This window comes from Argentina anserina, chromosome 3 (assembly GCF_933775445.1).
Source record: "Argentina anserina chromosome 3, drPotAnse1.1, whole genome shotgun sequence".
Lineage (NCBI taxonomy): Eukaryota > Viridiplantae > Streptophyta > Magnoliopsida > Rosales > Rosaceae > Argentina > Argentina anserina.
This window is the reverse complement of record NC_065874.1, coordinates 7,021,100-7,046,395: the sequence shown is the minus strand read 5'-3', so window position 1 is coordinate 7,046,395 and position 25,296 is coordinate 7,021,100. Positions and strand designations below refer to the sequence as shown.

General features: G+C 39.1%; 2 protein-coding genes across 4 annotated transcripts; one reads left to right on the top strand and one right to left on the bottom strand.

The window, feature by feature from the left end:
• Window positions 1–197: 197 nt before the first annotated feature.
• LOC126785657 (protein CHROMATIN REMODELING 4) lies at window positions 198–11,226 on the bottom strand. 3 transcript variants are annotated; one of them, XM_050511271.1, is made up of 11 exons: window positions 11,085–11,226; window positions 10,010–10,340; window positions 9,794–9,895; window positions 8,811–9,671; window positions 8,131–8,238; window positions 5,192–7,963; window positions 4,844–4,995; window positions 4,565–4,679; window positions 4,130–4,218; window positions 2,994–3,612; window positions 198–2,880 (listed from the first exon to the last, which is right to left on the bottom strand). In XM_050511271.1, the coding sequence occupies exons 2-11, from the start codon at window positions 10,229–10,231 to the stop codon at window positions 772–774; spliced, it is 7,149 nt and encodes a 2,382-aa protein (XP_050367228.1). In that variant the 5' UTR covers window positions 10,232–10,340; window positions 11,085–11,226; the 3' UTR covers window positions 198–771. The 3 variants fall into 3 exon arrangements, with proteins under 3 accessions (XP_050367228.1, XP_050367229.1, XP_050367230.1); XM_050511272.1 differs by having other exon boundaries at window positions 10,010–10,331; window positions 11,085–11,205; XM_050511273.1 differs by having other exon boundaries at window positions 199–2,880; window positions 4,130–4,215.
• Window positions 11,227–13,572: 2,346 nt separating this feature from the next.
• On the top strand, window positions 13,573–18,462 carry LOC126786922 (uncharacterized). The gene is made up of 10 exons (XM_050512879.1): window positions 13,573–14,111; window positions 14,322–14,442; window positions 14,633–14,721; window positions 15,192–15,594; window positions 15,684–15,784; window positions 16,289–16,355; window positions 16,739–16,966; window positions 17,196–17,657; window positions 17,872–17,944; window positions 18,114–18,462. Exons 1-10 carry the CDS (start codon window positions 13,573–13,575, stop codon window positions 18,356–18,358), a joined length of 2,328 nt encoding a protein of 775 aa, XP_050368836.1. The 3' UTR covers window positions 18,359–18,462.
• The last annotated feature ends 6,834 nt before the right edge of the window (window positions 18,463–25,296 follow it).

Sequence of the window (25,296 nt, the reverse complement as noted above, 5' to 3'; positions counted from 1 at the left end):
TGCTGCTAATGTTGCAAGGTTCATTATCAGCAAGCCTGGAAAAAAAAAACATCCCACATGATCCCACATCTGTCATGTGCTGAGATTCAAAGTAACATGATGAATATTTTTGCCCCAAAAGTAAAATCAGCATGCAGTAAGTTTCTTTTGTTAAAGAATTGGCATGGTAACTTTGCCACAACATAAAAATGTAGGCATGTAGCATGAATTATTGAAGCCTGAGAAGTTCAGCGACAATGAAGGGGGTGATGGGGTTTTTCCACCCCTGTCGACGGCCTGTGTCCGAGTGGGAATACAAGCAAGAGCTCACCGCTCAGTGTCCTGGAGAAGGAAGACATGAAGGTCCCATCTCAATAATTCTGGGATGGTTCTAAAATTTGCACTAACAGGATCAGTTGCTCAAATGACCAAAACAGTTGCAGAAGCAGGTAGTGAGAGATTCACTTATCTGACTGCGGCAAATCACACCGAGGATGACTACAGCGAATATCTTTCGATCACCAGACTGATTGAGCAACAATATCCAGAAATTGTCTCTGTAATTGAGACATGTGCGAAACACCAAGGTCTGCATGGATAAATTACAATGCAAACTGAGAAGGCAACACTATATTTCATTCTGGTACAAAAGCTTTACACAATATATCCTAAATAATCCTATGTCGGGCTAGTTTGTGGCAAACTACATAAAGCTACAAAAATTCAAGCACATTGGAGCCTCGAGTAGCATGAAAGAATAACTATGTTATAATCTTCACTCCCACATAACAGCTATGATTCCCGGTCACTCTGAGGGTGATCTGAAACAGTGCCCTCAGAAGATACTTCCCCTGCATCAGGACGCTCTGTTCTATTGGGATCTGACCGAGTCTTGCTGGAATCCCCACTTTCAGTAGCAGACTTTCTTTCTTTCAGAGGTGAATCATTCTCCTTAAGAGGCGAACTTGGCTTGGCCTCACCTCTTGCTTCATCTTTAGCCAGTGTAACTTTTGCCTCATCTTTTGCCAATGAAGCTTTTGCTTCATCTTTTGCCAAGGTAGCTTTTGCCTCATCTTTTGCCAACGTAGCTTGTGAGGCCAAGAGTCCTACGTGGTCGGTTGAATCTGGCAATGATGGCTTCATATCAGGGGTGCTTGAGCTTGTCTTGCCGGAATCTGCTTGTAGATGTGGACCTGGAGCAACACACGATGCTACCAACTGAAGCACTTCAGGGGAAGGAGTAAGCCCCATGGTTGTTTTGATCTGTTGATTCAGATGTGGTAATGAGGCCGATGGATTTAACATATGTAAACTCCGAGGCATACTGAGGTCAGATTCCATAGGTAAAAAGCCTGGAGGTGGTGGCATTGATTGTGAAAGGAATGGAAATGATGGGGCCACAGGAATGGAGCTTGAAGCATTTTCACTTAAGTGGCTGCTTATGGCAATGTCTTGGGAAATTCGCCTAAAGAATTGTAACTTCTGTCTCCTTTTCTTCTTCAGACTCCGTCTTGGATCCTTTGGTAGTGAGGGAGGTGGGCCTGGAATCACAAAGGGAGGAATGGTCGGTTCTTCCTCCCTGTATAACAACCGAACTGATCGAGCTATTGCTGATACTGTAGGAGGCAGCTCAGGTTCTGGGGGCTTGGCAGGTGTACTTACAGCTTGCCGTAGCCAATGAGGTAGCTTGTCCTTTGCTGAACTACTTCCAGAAAAATCTTCACCCTTAAAAAATCCTCTCCTGGGATCTGGAAAGAATCCAGCACTGGGTTCACCTCTTGCAAAATGATTATTCATATCACGCAGAACATTCAACGATCTATCCAAGAGACTAGGCAATTTCCCATAGTAACCCTGTTCAGTTTCCTTCTGCTGCTGCAAATCATAGCTGCTTGAGGGATTCAAACCTAATGAACCCAAGCAACTGCTCCCAAAAGAAGTGACAACGAATGGCTGCTCCGTGGGTGCATTGGAAGACGTTCCTGGTCTGTCTGAAGATCCAGCAGCAGAATCTCTGGAAAAAATTCCTTGGAATTTGTCATGAAACCAAGTTGGAATTGGAGGGCATTGCTCATTTTGCAACCCAAGTCTATCTGATGCTTCAAAATGTGGAAAGCCAGACGCAAGATCAGGAAAACCCAACTTCATGTCCGTCAAATGGGATTGGAACTTTGGTGGTGTAACAAGTCTACTTCCATGAAGTGCCCGGGCCATCATTCCATCAGATATGTTTGGAAACTGTGAGGACTTGGGAGTCTTTCTTGATGACTTTGGCACCGGAAAAGCCGACCCTTCTAAAAGCTTGAGTTGCTCCTCCTCCCACCTTGCTGACAAATCTTCTGAAGTTTTAAACTTTGAGAATTTCAACCTTGGGTCTCTAAGCATCACATCCCAATTGCCCCTACCATGCCTACGGACACCAACCCAGAGGAAATCAAGTTCATCTTCCGACCAGGTATCCGCTTTTGATTTCCTTTTAAACATGTGGTTTGATCCAGGACCAGTCCTCATCATTATGTTTTCCAGCACCTTTCTGTGATTATCAGGGAATGATGGGAATGTAGGTGGCATATGGCCTAAGCCCAAGGTGGGATGCGCATCTCTGTCTAGCTGATTATATCTGGGTGCATCTTGTGGGGGCAATTTTAAATTGGGAAACAGTGGCATTGTTGGAAGCTCTTGCAAGGAGCCATTGACAGTTTCAAGTCTGCTACCCAAGGACAAGTTAGGTAAGAAGTCAAGATGTGGACTAGGCATGCTTTTAGATGAAAGCGGGAATCTTGATAGCAATTTCTCATCAAATGGTAAGTTGGGCAGTGCCATCTTTTCCTGGAATTCAGAAAATGTGGCACCAGAACTTTCAGGGTGATCATAACCTTTTCCTTGGAAAGCCGGGGGATACTGCAAAGAGATAATTGTGATTATGTATTCTACAAAGCATAAAGTGATCATCTTACACGCTCACACACAACACAGACACAAAAAGATAATGAAAGAGGTAGAAGTGTATGTACCAGTCTAAATGGCAAGCTACCATTTGGAATGCTACTCTTCAGATGTTGTGATGCTTCTGATAGCTTTACTTCATCATCATTGACTTCTGTTTCAGGCAACGTCCCAGATTGAGGAGCTAGACTAAATGGAAATTCTGGTCCAGCTCCTCTTCGTCTGCCATTCAACCTCGAGTTCTTTTTTGATGATTCTATTTGACTAGCATTGGGGGCACAGAGTCCCAGAACAGGTAACAAATTATTTGAGGGGACCAAATGAGTCATGCTTGTTCCTTGATGTTGGTGTCTAGGAAACAAAATGTCAGGAGATGCGTAGTCAAGCGGATTAACAGAAAGATCGAGGCGACTGCTTTTATGCTTTGATAGCTTGCCCAATCTTAAGGGAGAGTCAGTCTTAGCTATAGAAGCATCTTTGCTGTCCTCCAAGTCAATTACTGCAGAACTCTCACTGAGAAATTGAACTAATCCAGCCCCTTGATCCCTGGTCGCTTGATCAACATCTTCGGCAGTGTCCATGGGACATTGCGGATGTGACTCAATAGGCAGTCCCTCACTGGGACGAGGTTCTTCAATTTCACTCCTCTGCGATAGACGTTCTTTTTGCCTAGCACGGAGCTTAGCACTGTTGTGTAAAAGAAACAGTAATTAGTTGCATCCACTGTGAAAATATTTCATGATCAACTATTTAATTTAGAAAGTATGACCAAACATAATGCCTACAATCCAATCGTCACCTAAAATTGGAAATAGTTTACACTCCAAAATCATCAAGTTATTTGAAGAGAGTGCTCAAATTCCATGAGATGTGTGCAGTGCCATCCCACCCCATAAATAAATCTGATGGAATTCAGAAATAAAAAACCATACCCAAGATGCGGGACATAAACGAGTCATACATGCCTCAAAGGCATGAGAATTACACATTTATATCTTTGAAATTTACAGTAAGTTCTTGACATTTATAATAGTGTCGTACTTCCATGAATAGTGCTATGAGTCCATGTATATGTTAACAACTAAGTTTTTTGCAAGCAGCCTATTCAAGATGATAATAGTGCTATACTTTTAATTCAATCTTCACTCCAAATCAAGCAATTATGGTAGAACCGTAGAAGTATTTGAAGAGAATCTGAACTTACAACTTTGCTTTAAGAGCTCGTCCTGCGGCTGTGTACTCCCGCTCTGGCTCCGGTTCGGGTTCACGCTCATCTTCACCACCACCACTCTGCTAATACAAACCATAAAAAATTGAATTACTCCATATAATCAACTAGCTAGAAAGCCAGAAAGATAAGCATCTTTTGGCAGATAATTCAGGTGCTTAAGGGATAAAAGGGAGAACTCCTTTAAGAGTTGCAACTTCATGCATGACAGACTAAATTTTAGAAGAGGAAGACCCGAAACAAACTTTGCTGGTACACAACCACATACAAGAAAGTGCACAGACAAGAAAAGGAACAATGTGTTTAGTGATAGTTACAGAATCAACGTGAAAGAGCAAATACAAATGAAAGTAGACCAGAAACTCAGAAAAAGCAATATACTTCATTAAAACATAAGTCAAACAGAAGTACCTCAGTCAATGTTTCACTTGGGTGTGCAGTATATGCTTCCCTGTAAGAAACAGCTTTCCGCATTCGCTTGCCGCGACCAAGAGCTGCTTCCTCCTCACTTTGATATTTCTCCCATCTACAAACCAAAGAAAAGGATATGAAACACAGTTGCAGTCTGAAATCTCTTAAGAAGCCTTAACTTTGATTGTAGACTGATAGATATAAGCAAACGAAGTTAAGACAGAGCAGTATTAACACATGGAAAAACTTAAAATGGGTGACGTTAGAAGATTTTATTACCTAAGACGTAAGAGTCTATCCCATTCGTTTTCTTCAATAGCATTGACCACATGATCCTCCTTCATTTCAGTATTTTGAGCACATACATCATCATTTGCACCAGGAGGTGATTCAACCTGCTCTTCAAGTGACTCCTCATTCCATTCAATAGACTGGTTAAACATTAGGTTGGACAACATCAGAAAAAAAGAAAAGGGGAAATATATAACAATATTATTCAACCTGTTCATAAAGCAGAATAACAGGGTTGATATGAATGCAACAAAATGCATAAAGCTTACAAATGCATTAGATGTAAAGTTCGAATATCTTTCTTTTTTTTTTAGAAGAAAAGTTCAAATATTTTACCTTTACAGAGCCAAGCATATCATTTTCCATATCTACTTCAGCATTATCAGTCTGTCCAGATTGAAGATTTTCACGGTCAAGCAACTTTAAAATAGCAGTTTCATCCCAAACAATCTTGTTGCCGTTTTCTGTACATTTATCTTCATACACATCCCCCAGGCTACCAATCCTCTTCTTATGCTTATGCTCTACATCTGGCACTGCCTGATCATTGTTACTATTATTTTCACCTGTATCTTTTTCATCCATACCAGGAGAATCATTGAAAAGTTCCTCTGTTCCCCACTTAAGAATATCTTCCACTTCTTTTTGGGATTCTGACTTGTTCACAAATAGCTGATCAAGCATAAGTTTCTTCTTTGCAAGCTGCAAGATGCGCTCCTCAACGCTAGCACGAACTACAAGCCTATAAACCAGAAGTCTATTTGATTGTCCGATTCGATGTGCTCGATTCATAGCTTGAATATCAGCATGAGGGTTGAAATCAGAATCATAAATAATGACTGTGTCAGCTGTTGCTAAATTGATCCCAAGGCCACAAGAGCGTGTTGATAACAAAAAGACAAATCGACTTCTGTCTTGGTTAAAACGTGCAATTGCAGATTGACGATCAGCCACTGCAACAGATCCATCTACTCTTTCATAAGTTTTAGGTCCAAATTCAATGGCCAAATAATCCTCCAGAATATCAAGGAGCTTTGTCATCTGGGAAAAGATAAGGACCCTGTGACCCTCTTTGTGCAAAATCTTAAGCATAGAATGCAGCAGTGTCAACTTAGCTGAAGCTTTTATCCGCATGTCATGAAGGAACTCTAGAGACCCACAGTCAGGTTCAGTGCCTGGTATCAGATATGGATGATTGCAAACTTTTCTTAACTGCATTACAATGTTCAGCATTGACTGCTGTGCAACCCCTTTCCCAATATTCCGCAATATCTGATAATTCTTTGTCAACATTGCACGATAATATTCAGCTTGGATGGAGGACAACTCAACAGGAACCATTCGTTCGGTCTTTGGGGGAATATTCTGCATAGCATCCTTTTTGAGCCTACGAAGCATATGTGGGGCAACGAGTTTTTTCAATTCCTCCACTTTTTCTGAAGTTGTCAGATCATTAAACCTCTCCTCAAATGTAGACAGGGAAGGGAATGATGCTGGCTGCAAGAAATTCAACAAGTTGTACATCTCACCAAGGTTATTCTGAAGAGGGGTACCGGTCAACAGTACACGATGTTGGAAAGAGAATGAGTTAAGCAAGCTGAAAAGTCTACTTCCTGAATTTTTCAAACGATGGCCCTCATCAACTATGAGAACTTCCCAAGGGACCCCGCGAAGATGTGTGGAATCAGCAAGAACCATTTCATATGTAGTTAAAAGAACATTGAATTTATAAGCGGATGTCTTCTTGTTCAACTCGTTGGGAACACTAGCATGCCATTCATACTGGCGAATCATGGCTCTTGCTTTGGCACACCCATGGTATTCCACGACATTCAATTCAGGAGCCCATAATGAAAACTCAGCAAACCAATTAGGCATCGTGGAAAGTGGAACCAAGACTAAACAAGGTAGAGTGGCTTTGAACTCAAAATATAATGATGAAATAAAGGCACAAGCTGATATAGTTTTACCAAGCCCCATCTCATCAGCTAGTATCACATTTCTTGACTTATGCCAGCACTTCCGCAACCAATTGAGTGCTTCAAGCTGATGGGGAAACAACAAACCTCCCTTCAGTTCCTTGGGCTGCTCTGTCAGAGCAAGAATTTCAGTTTGCTGTCGGCTAACCTTCGCTCTAGCTGAATCCACTTTAAGAGCGTCATTTTCCAATGTTTGGTGCTCAAACTGACCAAATAAATCAACCAGTTTCTGAGAATTTCTCATGACAGGCTCATCTAATCTTTCCCAAGTGCAATCAACATAAGGAAGACCAGTCCATTTCACAAAAGCTTCACCTGAGCCATCTTTATATCCACGCAGAGCTATCACCCTCTGTGGTTGCTTCCATCTTTCCTCGCATATATTTATAACAGCTGTTCCATACTTTGCCTTGTAGTTTTCTAGTTTCCTCTTCGCCAAGGCTTTTAAATCAGACTCTGAAACCCAGGTATTATGAATATGAGACTTACCAACCCACTTTACTAAAAATTCATACGACACTTTCCCAACACCATCACCTGCACATTCTGCCAGTGTGGGCTCTTCACTTTTGTTTTCAGCACAGACATCAGTTCCACTTTCTATATTAACAGCTGTCTTATCATTGGTATCCACAGAAACATGTGCTTCATAAATTTCCAGAACCTCTTCTTTCTCTTCATCATTACTGTTCAATTTATCAATATTATCTACAGTCACTACTTCATTTGATTTTCCTGGATCATCAGCATTCACAGCTGATTTGATTGGGCTGTGATCAGTTATGCCAGCAGAATCTGACTCCTTAGTATCTTTCCTTGACAAATCCATAGAACTAGCTCTTTTACCTTCTTTGTTCATAGACCTTCTATACACATGTAGTTTGTCCACTCTTATATCATCTTTAGTGTTGTCATCCCCAATAACACCCTTAAGCCCTTCTTCACAATCATGGGTGAGATTTTCAACAGCCCCAACATCCATGCCAGTTTCACAAGCAGTATTCTCCTCTGATAGTCTGTTAAAATTTTCTGTGGCTTTTACATCATCAAAATTCAGATCTTGGGCAGCTGTCACAGATAAGTGACGAGAATGATTACCTTGAACTCGACATCCCAGAACCCGGTCGACCTATGACATAAACAATGCAATATAGTGATCTTTAAGGCAATACTGCAATGTCAAGTAAACGAAATATAAAACACATTCTCTGCATCTATATAATAAAAAAAAGGACATTCACTATATTATAGAACATCCAATCTCTTTTAAAAAGATGTTCTGAAAATCTCCTTTACCTGCAGAAGTTCGGTAGGAAGACTATCATTATGCGTTATTGTTTCCACTCCGTAATTTCCAGCTTCATCTGCAGTATGAGGTTGCTCTTTTGCTTCCTCAGTAAGATCCTGAAACAAAACCAACCATATTCACATGTAAGTAAACAGACAAGGACAATAGAAAAGTTTTATCTCATGCTGCTATCTGAATGATAACCATGATATCTAAAGTCAGCATGACTAAGAAAAATGTTAACAAATCACCAGCAAAAAATCTCATGTAAAGCCATGTCTGGCTATTCCTTAATTCAAGCATGTGCTGATAGCATTAAACCTTTGTCTTAAGTGTGGATCTAGGACAATAGCCAGAAGTTGAGGACTGAAGTTCAAGGAGGGATGGAAAATACATTTAAGTTGGGAATCAGTCTAAGATCTAGAGAGCTTTTACAATGTCAAAAGTATACATTCATGGATGGTTATTTTTCCAAATTATTGAGTAATTGTGTCTCACATGTGAAGACGAAAGAATGATCATCCTCATATAGCAACCAAAAGAAACAGATTGCAACACAAAGTATGTCTCCAAAAAAGGTGCAATAAACACAAAAGTTGTGCGCATACATACAGAACGCAAATTTTGTCCATACAAGCAGTAGCACACACAAGAAGTAAAGCACACAGAATGAACATCTGGAAAATACCTCATCTTTTATCTGGGCATCTGAACTCTTGGTTGCAACATTCTCCCTTGACGAAGATGCAGAAACCCCATGGTTGAGAGATTTATGCCTGCGAAGTGCTTTACGAATATGAGTCCCGGGGCTTGAGGTATTTGCTTTCGACCCAGAGTGTTTGGAAACACTGATAACAGTTTTCCTCTTCTCTGTCCTGCGCTTTTTTTTACTCTTGTCATTATTACCTTTGTGTTTTCTTTTTCTAGCCTTGCCAGCAGCAGCACTGATGGCAAGAACAATGGTCTTACGCGGAGTCACATCATCACAAGAGAGGTTAGGCTTCACTTCAGGAAGAACAGATGACTCAGGAGCTTCTTCATTTGCCACAGATGCCTCAGGAGCTTCTCCAGTTGTAACAGCTGCCTCTGGAGCTTCTTCATTTGTCTCTGATTCTTTAGAATGAGATGAAACTTCTTTAGCAGGAGAGATCAACTTTATGGTTGTGGAATCATCTGGCGGGGAAGGGCTAGATTTATTTTCCTCCCCAACATTCACAGACAGCGAGAAACCTTCCAACGAACCGCCAGCTGATGAATGACTGACCTTCGTGCTAGAAGATAAATCAATCTGGGAGAATGGTTTCTTCTTGAAGGATTTAAATCCCTGAGCTTTTCCTTTGCTTGATGACCTTTTCTTTGCAACAATGGTGTTCCCAAAAAGGGCTGAAACTTTCTCTCTCTCAGGTGACTTAATTTCAGCTTTGGCTTTAGAAGTGGCAACCTTTGTCCTTGCTCGTTTTGAAATGGTATCGGCTAGATAATTCAAAGGCTCTGGCCTATCACTTTTCTGAGAGCAATTTGGGCACTGCCACTTCCCATTTGGAATTCGCTGCAATTCCAGAATTATAGAATTTATGAAGAAAGGCAAATGGACATTAGTACATCTAACAAGAAGAAATGGATCGCGAATGGGGAAAGAAACAGGGTAATACACTAACAAGATATATATACCTTAAGAGGCGGATTAAGACACTGCAGATGATAGGTTTGGGGGCAACTATCACAACACAACAAGTTACCACCGAGGTCACAGACCACACATTCATAGTAATACTGGACGACCGGACATAAGATAAGACAAAAAAGTTGCAAGAAGTCAGAACATACTTCAAGCACATTAAGTTATTTACTAGTGCAGGGGAGAAAACGACAAAAGGGATAACTCACCCCATCATTTCCTTTCTTCTTGGAAGAAAGGCGATCAGAAATAATTTCATTAGTCAGCCGCCGTTTAGCCGAAGATGATGATTTCCCTTGACATTCTGATGCTGCTGAAGCGTCTTCTTTGCCATTAGATACAGCAGGTCCATAAGGAAGCTTTCTACGCTTCCGTTTCAAGACCCAGTTTCTGTTAAGCATTGTACTTGTTGACGAGCTGTTATCCTTCATCTTCTAGAGCTGACTCTTACACTTGATCAACAAAGACAACAAGCTTATCATGAATTGAGGTTGTTCAGGGCATCATAGCTTTTCCACGCTCATTTGGGCACTGCAATTTCTGAAAAACACAGTTCAACTGTTATAAGAAAAATAAGAGTCGCACAGACACAAACATTTAATGTTAAAAACCATTTGTTTACACAAACTATCAATGGGAACGAATGTAGATGCCTAGACCGACAATAGTATATTGATCAGCATTTCAGATTTAGTATACCATAATATACAGCCAAGCTAACCAAGGTCTAAGAGAAGGCTACCACATCTTCAACACAGCTACCTGAGTTCAGATTCCCTTAAATATGATATAAGGTACATTGCCAGACACCAAATGCCAAATTTGAAGCAGCACCCAATAACAAGACATTCCCAATGCCGAAAACACTAGTACACTACAACATTACACACAATTTCAACATACTATGCACCCAAAATTCGAACAATTGCATCACCTTTTCAAACCACAGTGATGAAACCAACCATCAAATCAAACAAAACCCAACCATGCACACACATTCAGCTACTCCCAACCAAAAATCCCCATTTCAACACCAATCCACAACTCACAGCCCACATTCCGAACACAAATCACTATGCAACAACACCAACCAACCAAAGCTACAATCTTTAAGCAATCAAAGCTCAAAAGACAAAAATTTTAAGCAATCAAACAACACCCAAGTGAAAATGAGCAACAAAACACACAAGGGTCAGTTCCCAAATTCACATATGAGAAACAAAAGCACCAACCAAACCAGAAGCCAGGAATCAAGGAGTTGCCCAGATGGATTGAGAAGCCTACCAATCAAAGTAATGGATCAAAAGCCCAAGAAACAGAGGAAGAGGCTCAGATTGAGAGAGGAGAGCTGCGTGAGGGATATGGGGGTTTAGGGCAAGGAGGAGAGAGAGAGGCTGTTGGGGGGGGGAGATACGAGAAAGAGAGAGAGAGAAGAAAGCGAAGGGAGACAAATGGAAATAAATAGGAGAAGGGGAAAGAGATAGTTTTTGTTTTTCCCTTTTTTTCATATTTTCTTTTGGGGTTTTAGAGAGAGAGAGAGAGAGAGGGAGAGAGTTGAGATTTCTAGAGAGAGAAAGCAATACGGATTCGCCGGGGTCATAGGACGGGGTTACACCACTCTGACATGGCAAGAGAGAGAGAGAGAGAGAGATAGAGAGAGAAGCTGGTGCTTCTTGTTCTTGTTTAACGTTGGTGTTTGCCTCTGTTGTTTAAAACTCACAACCACTCAGCTCCAGACACGTGGAGTTTCCATCTCACTACCCATATTCCCCTCACCTTTTTCTCTCTTCTTCTCCTCATCGAACTCTCTTCTAGAGAGAGAAGTGTTTAGGATAGGAGGGCAAAGGTGGAGTCTTTATGCTCTATTTAGCTCTGATTCTATTCTCATGATCACTGGTTATGAATTGCAAGCTGGGTTTTCAACACAGTGCTTGTAATTTTTGGTTTCTTCCTATAAGCTTCTCTATTCACTTGCAGCCCCTCCCTTCTTTTTCACACTTGATCTTTTCTGTTCATCATCAGATTTTTGGTTCATCAGAAAAGTAAATGAAATCAGCTTCATACTGTAACAAGTGTGTACTGTATCTTCAACAATTCAATGAAGTATGAAAACCAGTCAGCTTCAACGGTTTGGAATCCCCATCTTCAATAATAAGTAAAGTAGTTGAGTAAGTGTTAAACAATGGTGCAATGGCAGGTTGGAATTGGCTGTACTAAAGCTCAAGGAAAAATATTAGTTCGGTTTGATATTGTAATTATGTTGCATCTATTAATTTTTAATTATATCCTTAGGAAATTTACTCGTTAATTATTGTATGAACTCTAGTTACATCATATACATCAACCGTTTCCTAAGAGCGCGCATATTTTTTAATTATTGAGCGCGCTCTAACCGTTTTTTATATTTTAATAGTTTACCGCGTTCTTATTGCCTTTCATGCTATAACATTAACCATATTTATTCTACGAGGAGCATTTTAAAAGAGCTTAATGCGATAATTGAAACTTGCCATTATCATTATCATGTATCATAGTTTATTTTCCTTCCTTTTTTTTCTAAGATAATTTTTGTAGGCTATATGAGCGAATTGTGGTTGTTTGCCATATTCTCAAACAACCAGGACCCGATAAATTAATGACAATAATGGCAAACCCTTTTCAAATATATGGCAACTGGCAAGCCTTTTCAAATGAGGTGATTTAGTGTTTAATATATGACAAGGTACATGTACAAATCTTTTCACTAGTATGATGTCCAAAATGTGGTTAAGATTAATGAATCAATCCAAGCTAAGAGGGAGAGTGTTTCTTCTGCATTCTCGCATTTTGGTGGCAAACTGAATCCTTAACTAAAGAGCACCATGTTTTTGAATTTAACTTCGTTAATTAAAATTGTCTCACACTAATCACCACCTTTATAAATCAAGTGCGATTCCTCAACACTTCTCTAATTCACGATTTTTAAGTATTTTAATCTTGAGATTCAAATTTAACGAAAATGAGATTGATGACTATTACCATATGTGTGTAACGAAGTCAACTTCCCTCACGTTACAAGACTTTGATTGTGATTAGCTCGAGTATTAAGAAAAGGTAGAGAGTGTGGTTACAATTAAGTTACACTAATAGTACAATTTTCCTTTTCTGCATAAAAATAAAATAATTAATCTTTTATATGATGATCTAATGTCGAATTTGTTTATAAAAATCCGACTTTCATTAGATTTAGGTCTTTTCAGCTACAAGTTTAGCATGTCTTTAGTTCTACAACTTTAATCCTCACCATAGCTTAAATTGTTTACATCAGTATTTTGAGTATGCACACTAGTCTATATGTTTTTCGATTCACATTTCTAAAACATTTTAAAGGAAACAGACAAGTAGACCACTGACGTCATTGTGACAAAATTGAAAATAACGCATATACTATAGGCGATTGAAGGAGATGCATATATCACCATTTCTCATGTAAACAAACTCCTCAAACCAACAAAATATCAATAAGTAACAAGGTGTCTTACGATTCGAATTGCGACCCTCAAATTTGGACTTATTCATCTAAAGTAAATAAAGATGACTTCAAAACCGAAATACGTACATAAATTCAATTTGATAACTATCATATAAAACACTTTACCATCGAATTTATGTCCACTGAAAATTTGTTCTCAAGTGTATGAGTTGACCAAGTATGGTTGACCTATTCCGATCGGCATCCGCCGCCGGAAAAAGGAAAGTCAAATCAGAGTCAAATCACACAATCTCTAATAAAATGACGAACACACCCCTAATGTCACAGCTGCCACACAATTCATGGAACCAAACCACCAAAAGAAACTGGTGGTCACCAATCAACGGTCGGAGGAGTTCAAGTGCTCTACACCCAACCCACTCCGACTCAGCTCACTTCATCCACACTCCCATGATCATCTCCAAAGCTTCAACCTTTACAACCCACAGACCCCTCTCCTTCCCACCCAAATGGGTCCTCATAAAGAGCCCACCCTCCCACCTCTTCATGGTCTTCTCTTCCTCCTCCTCCGCCGACGCACCCAGATGGAACCACTCCCACCATTTCATCCCCAACCAAAACGACGCCGTGTACAAGAAACCGAGAAACCCGGAAGAGACAGCGGCGGCGGAGGAAGGAGGAGAAGGAGAGAGAAGAGTGAGCTGTGAAGTAAATATGATTTCTTGGCGGGAACGCCGCGTCAAGGCCGAGATTTCCGTAAATGCTGACGTCGATTCCGTCTGGAATGCTCTGACGGATTACGAGCGTCTTGCTGACTTCATCCCCAATCTGGTTTCCAGGTAGGACTAGGAATCTCCCCAACTTTGGTAAAGTTTGTATCTTTGATTAGTGTTTGGTATTCACTGAGCTCTGAACTCAATTGGGTTCTTGGTAATCTGGTAAAGGTGGCAGCTTTGTGTTGTGTTTGGTATTCAGTGAGCTCTGAGTTCAGTTTAGTTTTTGGTGATTTGGTAAAGTTGGGATCTTTACTTGGTTTTTGATGGTTTTAGTGGGAGGATTCCATGTCCACATCCCGGGCGTATTTGGCTGGAGCAGAGAGGCCTGCAGAGAGCTTTGTACTGGCATATCGAAGCTCGAGTTGTTTTGGACCTTCAGGAGTTTCCCAATCTGGTTAGGATTAAATCGAAACCCAATTGTGATTTTTTTGGTGCTTATCATTTGCCATTTGGTTTGTATAGTATTTGGGTTCTTGGTGGTATTACTGGTATAATTAAATTTCCAAGTGGGTTGGTAAATTTCTGATGTTTGAGGATTTTATGTTGTTGGAATGAGTAATGTTTAGCTGTGGTCTGTGTTGTAGGGTGGTAATGATCGTGAGCTTCACTTTTCCATGGTTGACGGGGACTTCAAAAAATTTGAAGGCAAATGGTCTGTGAAATGCGGGATAAGGTAGGATTGAGGTATTTTGTTTTTCTGAATACAAGGATTGCGGTACTTTGATTGTGAGTTACAGAGATTTTTACAGTATCCTTCCATCTTTTGGTTTTAATATAGTTGCTCTTTCTAGTTACTATTTGTTTTCCTCTAAATTTCGTGAGAAATCATATCTGTCTGTTTAACTTTTTGCTGCAGTAACACACATATAATTTGATCTTTCATCCCATGCTAGGTTTTTCTTTTCTCTTTCCACTTTAATAATTATAGATCCCAGTACTTTATGCCACCATGCCTGATTAGTATTTGTTATGTGTTTTAGAGACATAAATCTTAGCAAGTTCAATGCAATGTAGCTCAGTTCTGGTGTTTAGCTATCTATCATCTATGTCCAATTAGAATACATTATATACAATTACTGATGTGATATGAGCTACTGAAGTCATGTTTTTGCTGATTTGCTCTTTTCTCGCTCATGATTTCAGGTCGTCATCCACTATTTTATCGTATGAAGTAAATGTGATACCGAGATTCAACTTCCCTGCCATTTTCCTGGAGAGGATTATCAGATCAGATCTCCCTGTCAATCTTCGGGCCTTGGCTTGTAGGTCTGAAAAGGCTTTTGAAGGGGAACAGAAGATAGCAATAGAAGAAAGCTCCATGTCTAGCACTTTAAATGGACTCAAAAAAGATATGGACGGTTCACAGTGTGAAAAGGATTATCCACTTAATGAATTTAAAGAGAATTTTTCTGGCCCTACTTCTAGTTCGTTGCCCCCAGCTTCTACTGAGTTGAATAGTAATTGGGGTGTTTTTGGAAAAGTCTGCAGACTTGATAGGCCTTGCTTGGTGGATGAGGTTCATCTTCGGAGATTCGATGGTCTATTGGTAACCCATTAGCTCTCGACTATTCTCATATAACCTAGGGAGAGCCTCTTCTGTCATAGAAATTGATAATATAATGATTTTGGTTGAAGGAAAATGGAGGCGTCCATCGTGGTGTTGTTGCCAGCATAACAGTTAAAGCTCATGTTCGTGAAGTATGGAGTGTTTTGACAGCTTACGAAAGTCTTCCTGAGTAAGCTGCTTTTATTTTTTGAATTTTTTTCAGCACCATTACTTACCATTTATACTTGTAACTTGTGTAAAGGTTGGTAGAATGATCATATCATACGTAAATGAAAAACAATTCATGATCCATACTCCATAGTATATATAATCCATCAGAGCTTAATGAGCTATATATCCGTATTATAACTTAGGATAAGGTAAAAGGATTCACAACTTCAGTATCATTTTTATCTTATAATCTGTGACATGGTAGATATTCTAACTATCAACTATAGTTGTCGTAAGTTGGTACTTATAACCTGAACTATCAATCATAATTCTGCCTAGGCGTGAATTACTGAAATCAAGTAATATATTTGAAGACTTTATTTAAAAAGACATAATAATAAAATAGTTATGTAACAAAATGGAGAAAAGGAAAAGGAGAGAGCTATTAGTTTTTGTAAGTTACTTTGAAGATTTCATGCAGGCCAGCAGCGTATTGTTTACCTAATGAAAATTTATTTTTCAGGATAGTTCCTAATTTGGCTATTAGTCGGATATTATCAAGAGAAAACAACAAAGTCCGAATTCTACAGGTACAAATGGTGCCTTCACATGTAAAGTGAAGCAGGATCTTTAGTTAATCGAGGATTTCAGCTTATAAAAGTGAACTGCTATAGACATGCCCACTTTGATTTCTATTAAGGTTAATCCATTTGTTTCTCATAAAAGGTAGATTACATCGCAGTTATGTACTTATGTTAGTTTTTGATTTCAAACATGGAACAAAGTTTATCAGCAAAGAAATGAGAGATTTCAAATTCTTATGTTATTGTGACCGGTCTAGGGCTCAATAATATATATCCCTCCAGTATTACAACAGTACCAGTAGCTCTGTATCATTGGTGTGAAACAGTGAAAGTAGTGTTTATCTTAAAATCGTATGCAGAACTTGACGTGACTCATTTTTAATATGCAGGAAGGCTGTAAGGGCTTGCTTTATATGGTACTTCATGCACGTGTTGTCCTAGACTTGTGTGAACAACTTGAACAGGAGATAAGTTTTGAACAAGTTGAAGGGGACTTCGATTCATTTCGGGGTAAATGGGTTCTTGAGCAGCTGGGAAGTCATCACACACTGTTGAAGTACATGGTTGAATCGAAAATGCGCAAAGATACTTTTCTCTCTGAAGCTATCATGGAAGAGGTTGGTATACTAACCTGGCTTTTGCTTAGTCTATTGTCTTTGGAGAACATTGTTGACGTAAAAATTCTACATTGCTGAAGAGAATACTTATTTCTGAATTTCCATGTAAATCAATTATTATGGAATCACTAACTGACAAGATCAGTCTGCATCTGTTTTTTTTATCATAATTTGCATGTGAGCCTTGACAAGAAACAGTTGATTAATATATGATTTTCATGAGATGTAGGTTATATATGAAGATCTCCCTTCAAATTTATGTACAATAAGAGACTACATAGAAAAGAGGGAGGAAGCGAAGTCATCAAAGAATTGTGATGAAAGTATACACATGGAGGAACAAACTGATTCATCCAGTACTGACCATACTGATGATGGTTGTATAGTAGTTGACCGATTTTCTGATTCCAATGTTCAGAGTTCATCTGCACAAAGGCCAAGGGTCCCAGGATTGCAAAAGGATATTGAAGTTTTGAAAGCTGAGCTCCTGAAATTTATTGCAGAGCATGGGCAGGAAGGATTTATGCCCATGAGAAAGCAACTTCGTTTACAGGGAAGAGTAGATATTGAGAAATCAATCACACGAATGGGTGGATTCAGAAAGATTGCAACCCTGATGAATCTTTCTCTTGCTTATAAGCATAGAAAACCAAAGGGTTACTGGGATAGTCTTGAGAATTTGCAGGAAGAGGTAATTTTGCTTGCAAACTATGACAATTTTTCCCATTTCTTCTTTGAAGGCATAGCATTTCAAATAGTTTTGCTTGTATATCACTAAAAGCTAACCAATATTAGTATTGGGGGACAATGTACAATGTACAATGGTGATTCTTAACATGCTCTATCTCTCGCATACTTAAAATGACAAGTGCCTGATTTTAATACAACTCCAATTCATATTGCAGATTAGTCGATTTCAGAGGAGCTGGGGAATGGACCCTTCATACATGCCCAGCAGGAAGTCATTCGAACGTGCAGGTATGGAGTCAAAATGGCCAACAACAGTGTAGATGCTGTATATTCTACAGATTTCTTTCTCGTTTTTGTACCATAACATGTTAATTTGAGAGAGAAATAACCATATATGATCAATATCAATAGTTTTATCTACCCTATAGAAACCACATCTGTTTTCAACCTCTGGCAGGGCGGTATGACATTGCTCGTGCGCTAGAAAAGTGGGGTGGCCTTCATGAAGTTTCACGCCTTTTGTCACTCAATGTGAGGCACCCCAACAGACGGCTGAACCCTGCCCGGGATGTAAAAAGTGACCATGCAGTCTCTACTAACGTAAAAGGTACGAAAGATGCAGCATCCAATCCCTATGTATCTCAAGATACACAGAAGTGGATCTCAAAATTAAAGCATTTGGACATCAATTGGGTAGAATAGAAATGCTTCATTACCTATGTCTTGGAGCATAATGTGTACATAAAGAGAATATTATGACATGTAAATTGAGTTTACAAGCTGTAAATGCATGAAAATATTGTTAATTATAGCCTAATAGGGATATAGGTGTAAGATCCCTGTCAGGCTGTCACTGCTTCTGGTATGGGACAATGTCACTCCAGATGGAATGCAAGAGACTCACACGCAATGAAGTTTTAAAACTATGCTCAATCACCTTTGGATTTCAATTCAATAACCGTAATACAAACTTGGTAAAAACACAACACAACACAACACAACACAGTTCAGCTACGGAAACCAAAAACCATCCTCATACCCACATTCCCGTAGCTCACCACATACTGATTCGTCCAATTACGTGGCTTGACAGCTCTATGAATCTATTCATGTGGCACGGCCACCTTATGAAAAGAAAATCTTGCGTGCGGCAGCCGCACCACGTGTCTCGTGCGACCGGCCACCCCCATGTTGACACGTGTGCCATATATCTTTATGGGTATAACAATAGAAATAGACCACGAAACATGAAATAAATTTGCCGATCACCATTCTTGTGTCCACCTTGTGTCCACCATTTTAAACTCATAACATGTGTCAAATTGCTCAATTATTATTTAAATATGAGTTGAGAAAAGACACATGTCATGAGTTTTAAAAGGTGGGCACAAGGTGAACACAAAAATGGTGATCGACAAATTTGCTTCTGACGAAACACCATCTCCGATCTTCTCTTTCTCCATCCTCCTTCAAAGAACCCAAAAATTTGGGCCGTGTTTGTTTGCCCTGATATAGGGACTAGATAGACAAATATAAATCCAATCCGGCCAATCAGTCTGTTTGGAGATTGTGATACCTTGCTGCCGGAAAAGTTTAATCTTATCAAACCTTCATTTGAAATCCTGCTAAAATGGTGGGATTTAATTTGTCCATCCATGATTCAAGACTAACCATGTAATAACCCTAAAATTTCAAACAATATTAGTTTGATTTGGATTCTACAAAATTTCGAATTTTAATTAGAATGAGTGTGATTGGTAGCGACGTTATAAAACAAGTAACGGATACGTTCTCGGAACGTTTAATTTGAAAAACGTTACGTTTCCGAAGTTTTTATATCGACTTTTATTCCGTCGCTCGATTTCGAAAACTTTCTTCACGAAAGTTGTAGAGCTCGTCGATACGAGTTCGTGGATATGTGACGCGTTCTAATCGGACGACGTACGTAAAAGTTATTAACGTCGGAAGTTAGTTTCCGATTTGGAAACTAGTATAAATAGAGTATTTATGAGATTAGGGTTTCCAAATTTGGAAACCCTCTCTCTCCCTTCGGCCCGCCTCCCTCCTTCTCTCTCTCCCTCTCGACTCTCACCTTCCCGAGCCTCCTTCCCTTCGAAAACTTCATCGCCGGCGATCTCTATATCCAGGCGGTCGTGTTATACACCGCTACTCCCTACGGCTTTGCGAGGTCAATCTCACCAAACCCCAGGCTCGCCGCACCGCTCATCGTCGTATAGAGCTTCGTTGGGATAACCCGAAGCTCAGAGGTTACCCCGCCGCATCACATCTTCACCAGCAAAGCTAAGGCACGGGGACTAGCTCACTGTCGCCGCCTCTCCTCCTTGGCACCACCTGCAACCAATTGAGACGCATATCGAGTCACCATCACACCCTCGGCTCAACCTCCACCTTCGCATGGTTCTACCTCCTCCGGCGACATCACAGTGACTTTGAGGAACGATTGAGGTAAGGGATCGATTAATTGAGTGATTGTGATTGAAGATTGTTGGTTGTTTGTGATTTTTGTGGAGATTGGAGAGGGAGAGTGGATTACCGCCGCATTAAGCAGCGCGTGAGGGAGTGTGAGGTGGCGTAGGGGTGGCCTAGGGCCGTACAGGGGTGGAGGAGGGAGAAAAGAGAGAAATTGGGGCGGCGGTGGCGTGCTACGCGCCGGTTTTGGGCTCGGCGCGTGGGCCCCACGCGCGGCCTGCCGGAGGTGGCGCGTGCACGTGGTGGCGCGTGAATAGTATTCCAGAAGGGTATGTTGGTAATTTACTTACGTACGGTAAATGTAAATTAAATTTTACCTACAGTAAATGTAAATATAAATTACTTTCAGTAATTGTAAAAAGTAAATTGTAAAAGGTAATTTAGTAAATTTTATTTACTGAGATTGTATTTACTTTTGAATAGTATGTATACGACAAAAATACATAAACATTATGTATACATACAAAGAATACAAAAAAGTATGTATATGTACAGAAATACGTAAACAATATGTATACGTACAGAAATACGTCTTATTGTGTATTTGTACAGTAGCCGTGAATAGTAACTGTGAACAGTAAATTCGTAAAACCGGAAATTGCTGAACAGTAACCGATTATTACTGTTACGGCATTTAAAGGTTTACGAAACGTTCCTAAATTCTTTTCTTGTCTTTTCAAGGTGATCAATAAACCAAGAAAAAGGAATGAGCTGCTGAATTTTGGAGTTTCGCTAAAGACGATAAGGTGAGTAAAATCTCACATATTTATGAATCTACCCTCGCGGTGATTCAAGATTTTGCAAGAGTATTTAATAATGAATTACAACATGTATACAATATAGTAGATTACATATATACTGTATAATGGTAATAAGTACATATATATATAGTTCATTATATTATATACTGTTATTAATTCATTAGAAATGGTTATTTCGATGACGAAAAATTGTGTAGAGAGCATGTGTTTGTGAGATGTAACATGTATAGGATATAGTGGACTAGATATATATTGTATAAATGGTAAATAAGTACGAATATATATAGTTTGCTATATAATATACTGTTATAATTTTATTGTGATTATGCCGAGCATAATTTTGAATCGTACAATATGATGTGTGATTATTGTACGTGATTTTAACACGGAAATTGTTAAAATGTCGATTTGTCCTCGGATTGATTTTGTACAATATGATGTGAGATTATTGTACGTGTTTGGCAAGTCGGAACCTAGCCTTTGGCCGGGCGAAAGTTACGATACAGTTAGAGCTCTAGTCTGTCTGCCATAGTACTACATGTGAGGTAACGGGTGGTTATCTGCTCATGAGTACTCAAATTGTTTTGGATGTTGGGTAGCGGGTGGTTACCCAATATCAGCGGTGTACTACATGAGGGGTAACAGATGTGTATCAGCGTTCACTAGTACCCGTACTATAAATGTTTTTGGGTAACCAAAAGGGTTGCCCAATTTCTCATGAGCACTGTCATTTCATATATTTTTGGGACAACCAGATGGGCCGTCCATTGACTCATGAGGGCATTTATATTTGTTGATTGTGATTTTTCGTATATATTGATATGTGAACTGTATTGTCATTTTACTCATACGAGCTATAAGCTTACCGGGTTTGTGTTTACAATCCCGGTGCACCAATTCAATGGTGTAGGGGATAATTCCGCAGGTACTGATTAGTGGAGATTGAGTGACGACTCCGGAGACTCGAAGTCGTTCGTATCCTGTTTGTGGTGAGATTTCTAGGGTGAATTTGTGTGTGAGAATTGGAGTGAATTTATTTGTGAGCTTTGTGAGAGATTGTGAGGATTATTACATTTTCCATCTTATGTAATGTCGAATTATAAATTTGGTTTGTAATAATCTGTTTGACTGAGTTGTATTTGGAACTCAGAGATGATCCGTTGTGGCATTGTAAATAATTTCGATTCGTTGAGATTGTTTTGATGTTTAACGACTTTGAAATTTTGAATTTTCAGACTCGAAATTTTAGGGTCGTTACAAACCATGAAGAAATAGTCAAAGTCGTTGGTCCCCACAAAGTTATCTCTTTCTCTTCTCTCTGTAAATTTCAACCCAGAAGAAGGCCAAAACCACAAGCTCATCTGTCTCTCCCATAAGCTTATCTCTCTGTAACCCCAACCCCTTAACCTTCCCCAAATCCCGAGCCCCCACTCCTCCGCTCCCAACCGCGGCATCTCTCTCACTACCACCACCTTCTCTACCCCATCGTCAAATCCTCTGTCGCAGATCTAATTCCCTCTGTTCTAGTCTCCGCCAACAACACCTCCTCCTTCGGCGTCCTCTAGACTCCTCTCCCCCACTTCCCATTATGCCTTGATATAGCGTTAATTAAAACGTCTATAATAAACCATGTAAAACATTATCGTTTAGTATAAAATAAGTAGGGATCGTTCTTTCCGGGGAATTGAAGGGAACTCTAAACTTTTAGTGTTAACAAATAATGGGGGGTTTGAGATTGATTATTAACTACTAAAATAAAACCCAAATTACTATTTACATGATCGACTTATCTTTAACAAACTTAAACCAAATTCACCAATGCACCACATAATTACAAGTTTAGTTTTATCATGCATTCTAATTCATCTGATTACATAATTTTAGACACCAATACAATTAGAGTCTTATGGGAACATTTATTCATGCAAGATTTATATTGACGTTTAGGTTGACTTAGGGTCTCACCTAAATTCCATGCAATCAAGTTTAACAACACTTAGGGTAGAAATCAAACAAGATTACATTTAAGCACCAAAACTTTGTTGGAGACATATTTCATGTATGACGTCACCCACCATGGTTTCACATCCAAATTTCCAGAATTGTTACCACTTTTAATCAACACAAACCGAATCTACTTAGGGCATGATTCGATTTGTGTCAATATGGTTGATGAATCTAGCACTCAAACACAATCTTAGGGGCTGCATCCAAGCACTAAATTCATATGCACATATCTGAAAATTATCTAAAAATATGAGAAAGATGATTAGAACACAACAATAGAAATACAAACTTCAATAATTATAAGAATAAATTCGGCATAGTCTCAAAAACATATCAAATACAATCTGAAAATTCTAAAACAAATATAAAACTAATATTTCCACATAAGCAACAACTTACAATCTTCATATACCAAGAATTGTAGATTAACACAAATAGACAAAGCCGTGGAGATGAGTTGTGAGAATCACACGTTGTAAAAACCTTAGAGCTACGGCTGCAATAAGTGAAACTCAGTGGAGATGATGATGGTTTTGGGGTGGACGACTTGGCTAATTTGTGAGGGAAGTTTATGGTGATGTTTTGGTAGAGTTTTGGCTCTTAAATGTTAATGAGAAGTGATAGTTTTTTTGTGTGAATGATGTGCTATTTATAGAAGAGTTTTGACTCCTTGAATATTATAGCTTGGACTTTTTCTCCTCAATTTCTTTCACTTATTTTTGTCATTGGTGGGTGCAATCTCCTTTGATAAATTCCTTATTTTTCTCCTTTTTAGGTGTCTCATTCTTTCTCTTTTGCATTATCTCTTTTTATTCTCTTCCTTTTTCTTTCTCCTCAATTTCTTTCACTTATTTTTGTCATTAATGGGTGCATTCTCCTTTGATAAATTCCTTATTTTTCTCATTTGTAGGTGTCTCATTCTTTATATTTTGCGTTATCTCTTGTTATTCTCTTTCTTTTTATTTCTCTCATTTTTTTCACTTATTTTTGTCATTGGTGGGTGCAATCTCCTTTGATAAATTCCTTCTTTTTCTCCTTTGTAGGTGTCTCATTCTTTCTTTATTTTCCTCATTTGCTTGATTTTCCTCTATTTTTTCCTTCATTGTACAATCTGAAAATAATAAAAGACAAGATAATTCATATAAAAAGATCAAGTAAGTTAATATAATAGGATAGTAAGATTAGGAAAGTTACGGAATACAAGTTTAAGTTCAATAAGATTTTCCCAAATGGTACGTTTTCTAGTCTAAAAATGATTCCTAATGCAAGAAGGACTCTCAAAATATCGCCAATGCGACCAAAACGTAGAAAGATGATGACTCCTAATCCAACAAGATTTCCTAGTCCTACAAGGATTCCTACTCAAACTAGGACTCTAGACAAATTCTGCGTTTTTAACTCATGTAAGCACAAAAATGCATCAAATACCGCCCAAGACTCTTACTACGACTCAATGACTCAATATTACAACAATAAGGGCTAAGCAAAGTACAAATGGAGGTAAAAACATGTTAAAAACGTCGCACAAATTGCACTTATCAACTATCCCGGTGAGAGATTTGTAGAACCAAACCCAAAACAAATAAATAAACAAACAAACTTTCATCACCACCAATGCATCTTTCAATTTCGCATCTCATCCCCCTTCCTATCTATCATCAATTCTATTCTCTAACCCAGATTTCTCTCAGTCTTGTCCTCTTTTCCTCGATCTTTGACTCTTTAGTATGTTAGATTGCTATGTTGCTTTGCAGATATTTTCATAGATTGCTATTAAAACCCAAAAAACTGAAAGCTCATCTCTTTCTTCTTTCTCTTCTTCCAGATATCTCCATCTTCTTAATTCTCTCTCTTAGTATTTCTAGATTTCAAGAACCCAAAACCTATGGTTTAAAAAAAAAACTAAAATCCATGACAAAATACTAATTAATTTGAATTGCACTTATTTATCAGATCTTAAAGTTGTGAAGAGCACACGAAACCAACAAACAAGACCAATAAAGGGATGTAATTGTTCTCAAATCAAACATAGAAAACCCAAAAATTGGATGTAATATTTTCAAATCCAACTGAGATTTGAGAAGCCGGAGAAGCAAAAATGCACGGAAAGTTACCCCATTTGGATTTGGTGGAGCTCTAACTCATCGAAACACGAGATTTTATTTTATACGTGTGGATTGTGTGGTGAGACACAAATGAGGCCTTGGATTCTGGAGAAATGGGTTGTGTTTGAACTTCAGGAGATCCTTGCCGAGCTTCACTGATTTTGACGTCTCTTTTCTAGCAACGTTGAGGTGGACATAAATTGATATGTGTCCCTGTGTGTGTGGAGGGTCGCACCATCCATGTAGGAATTTTCTAGTCCTCGCGGAGAATCACGTT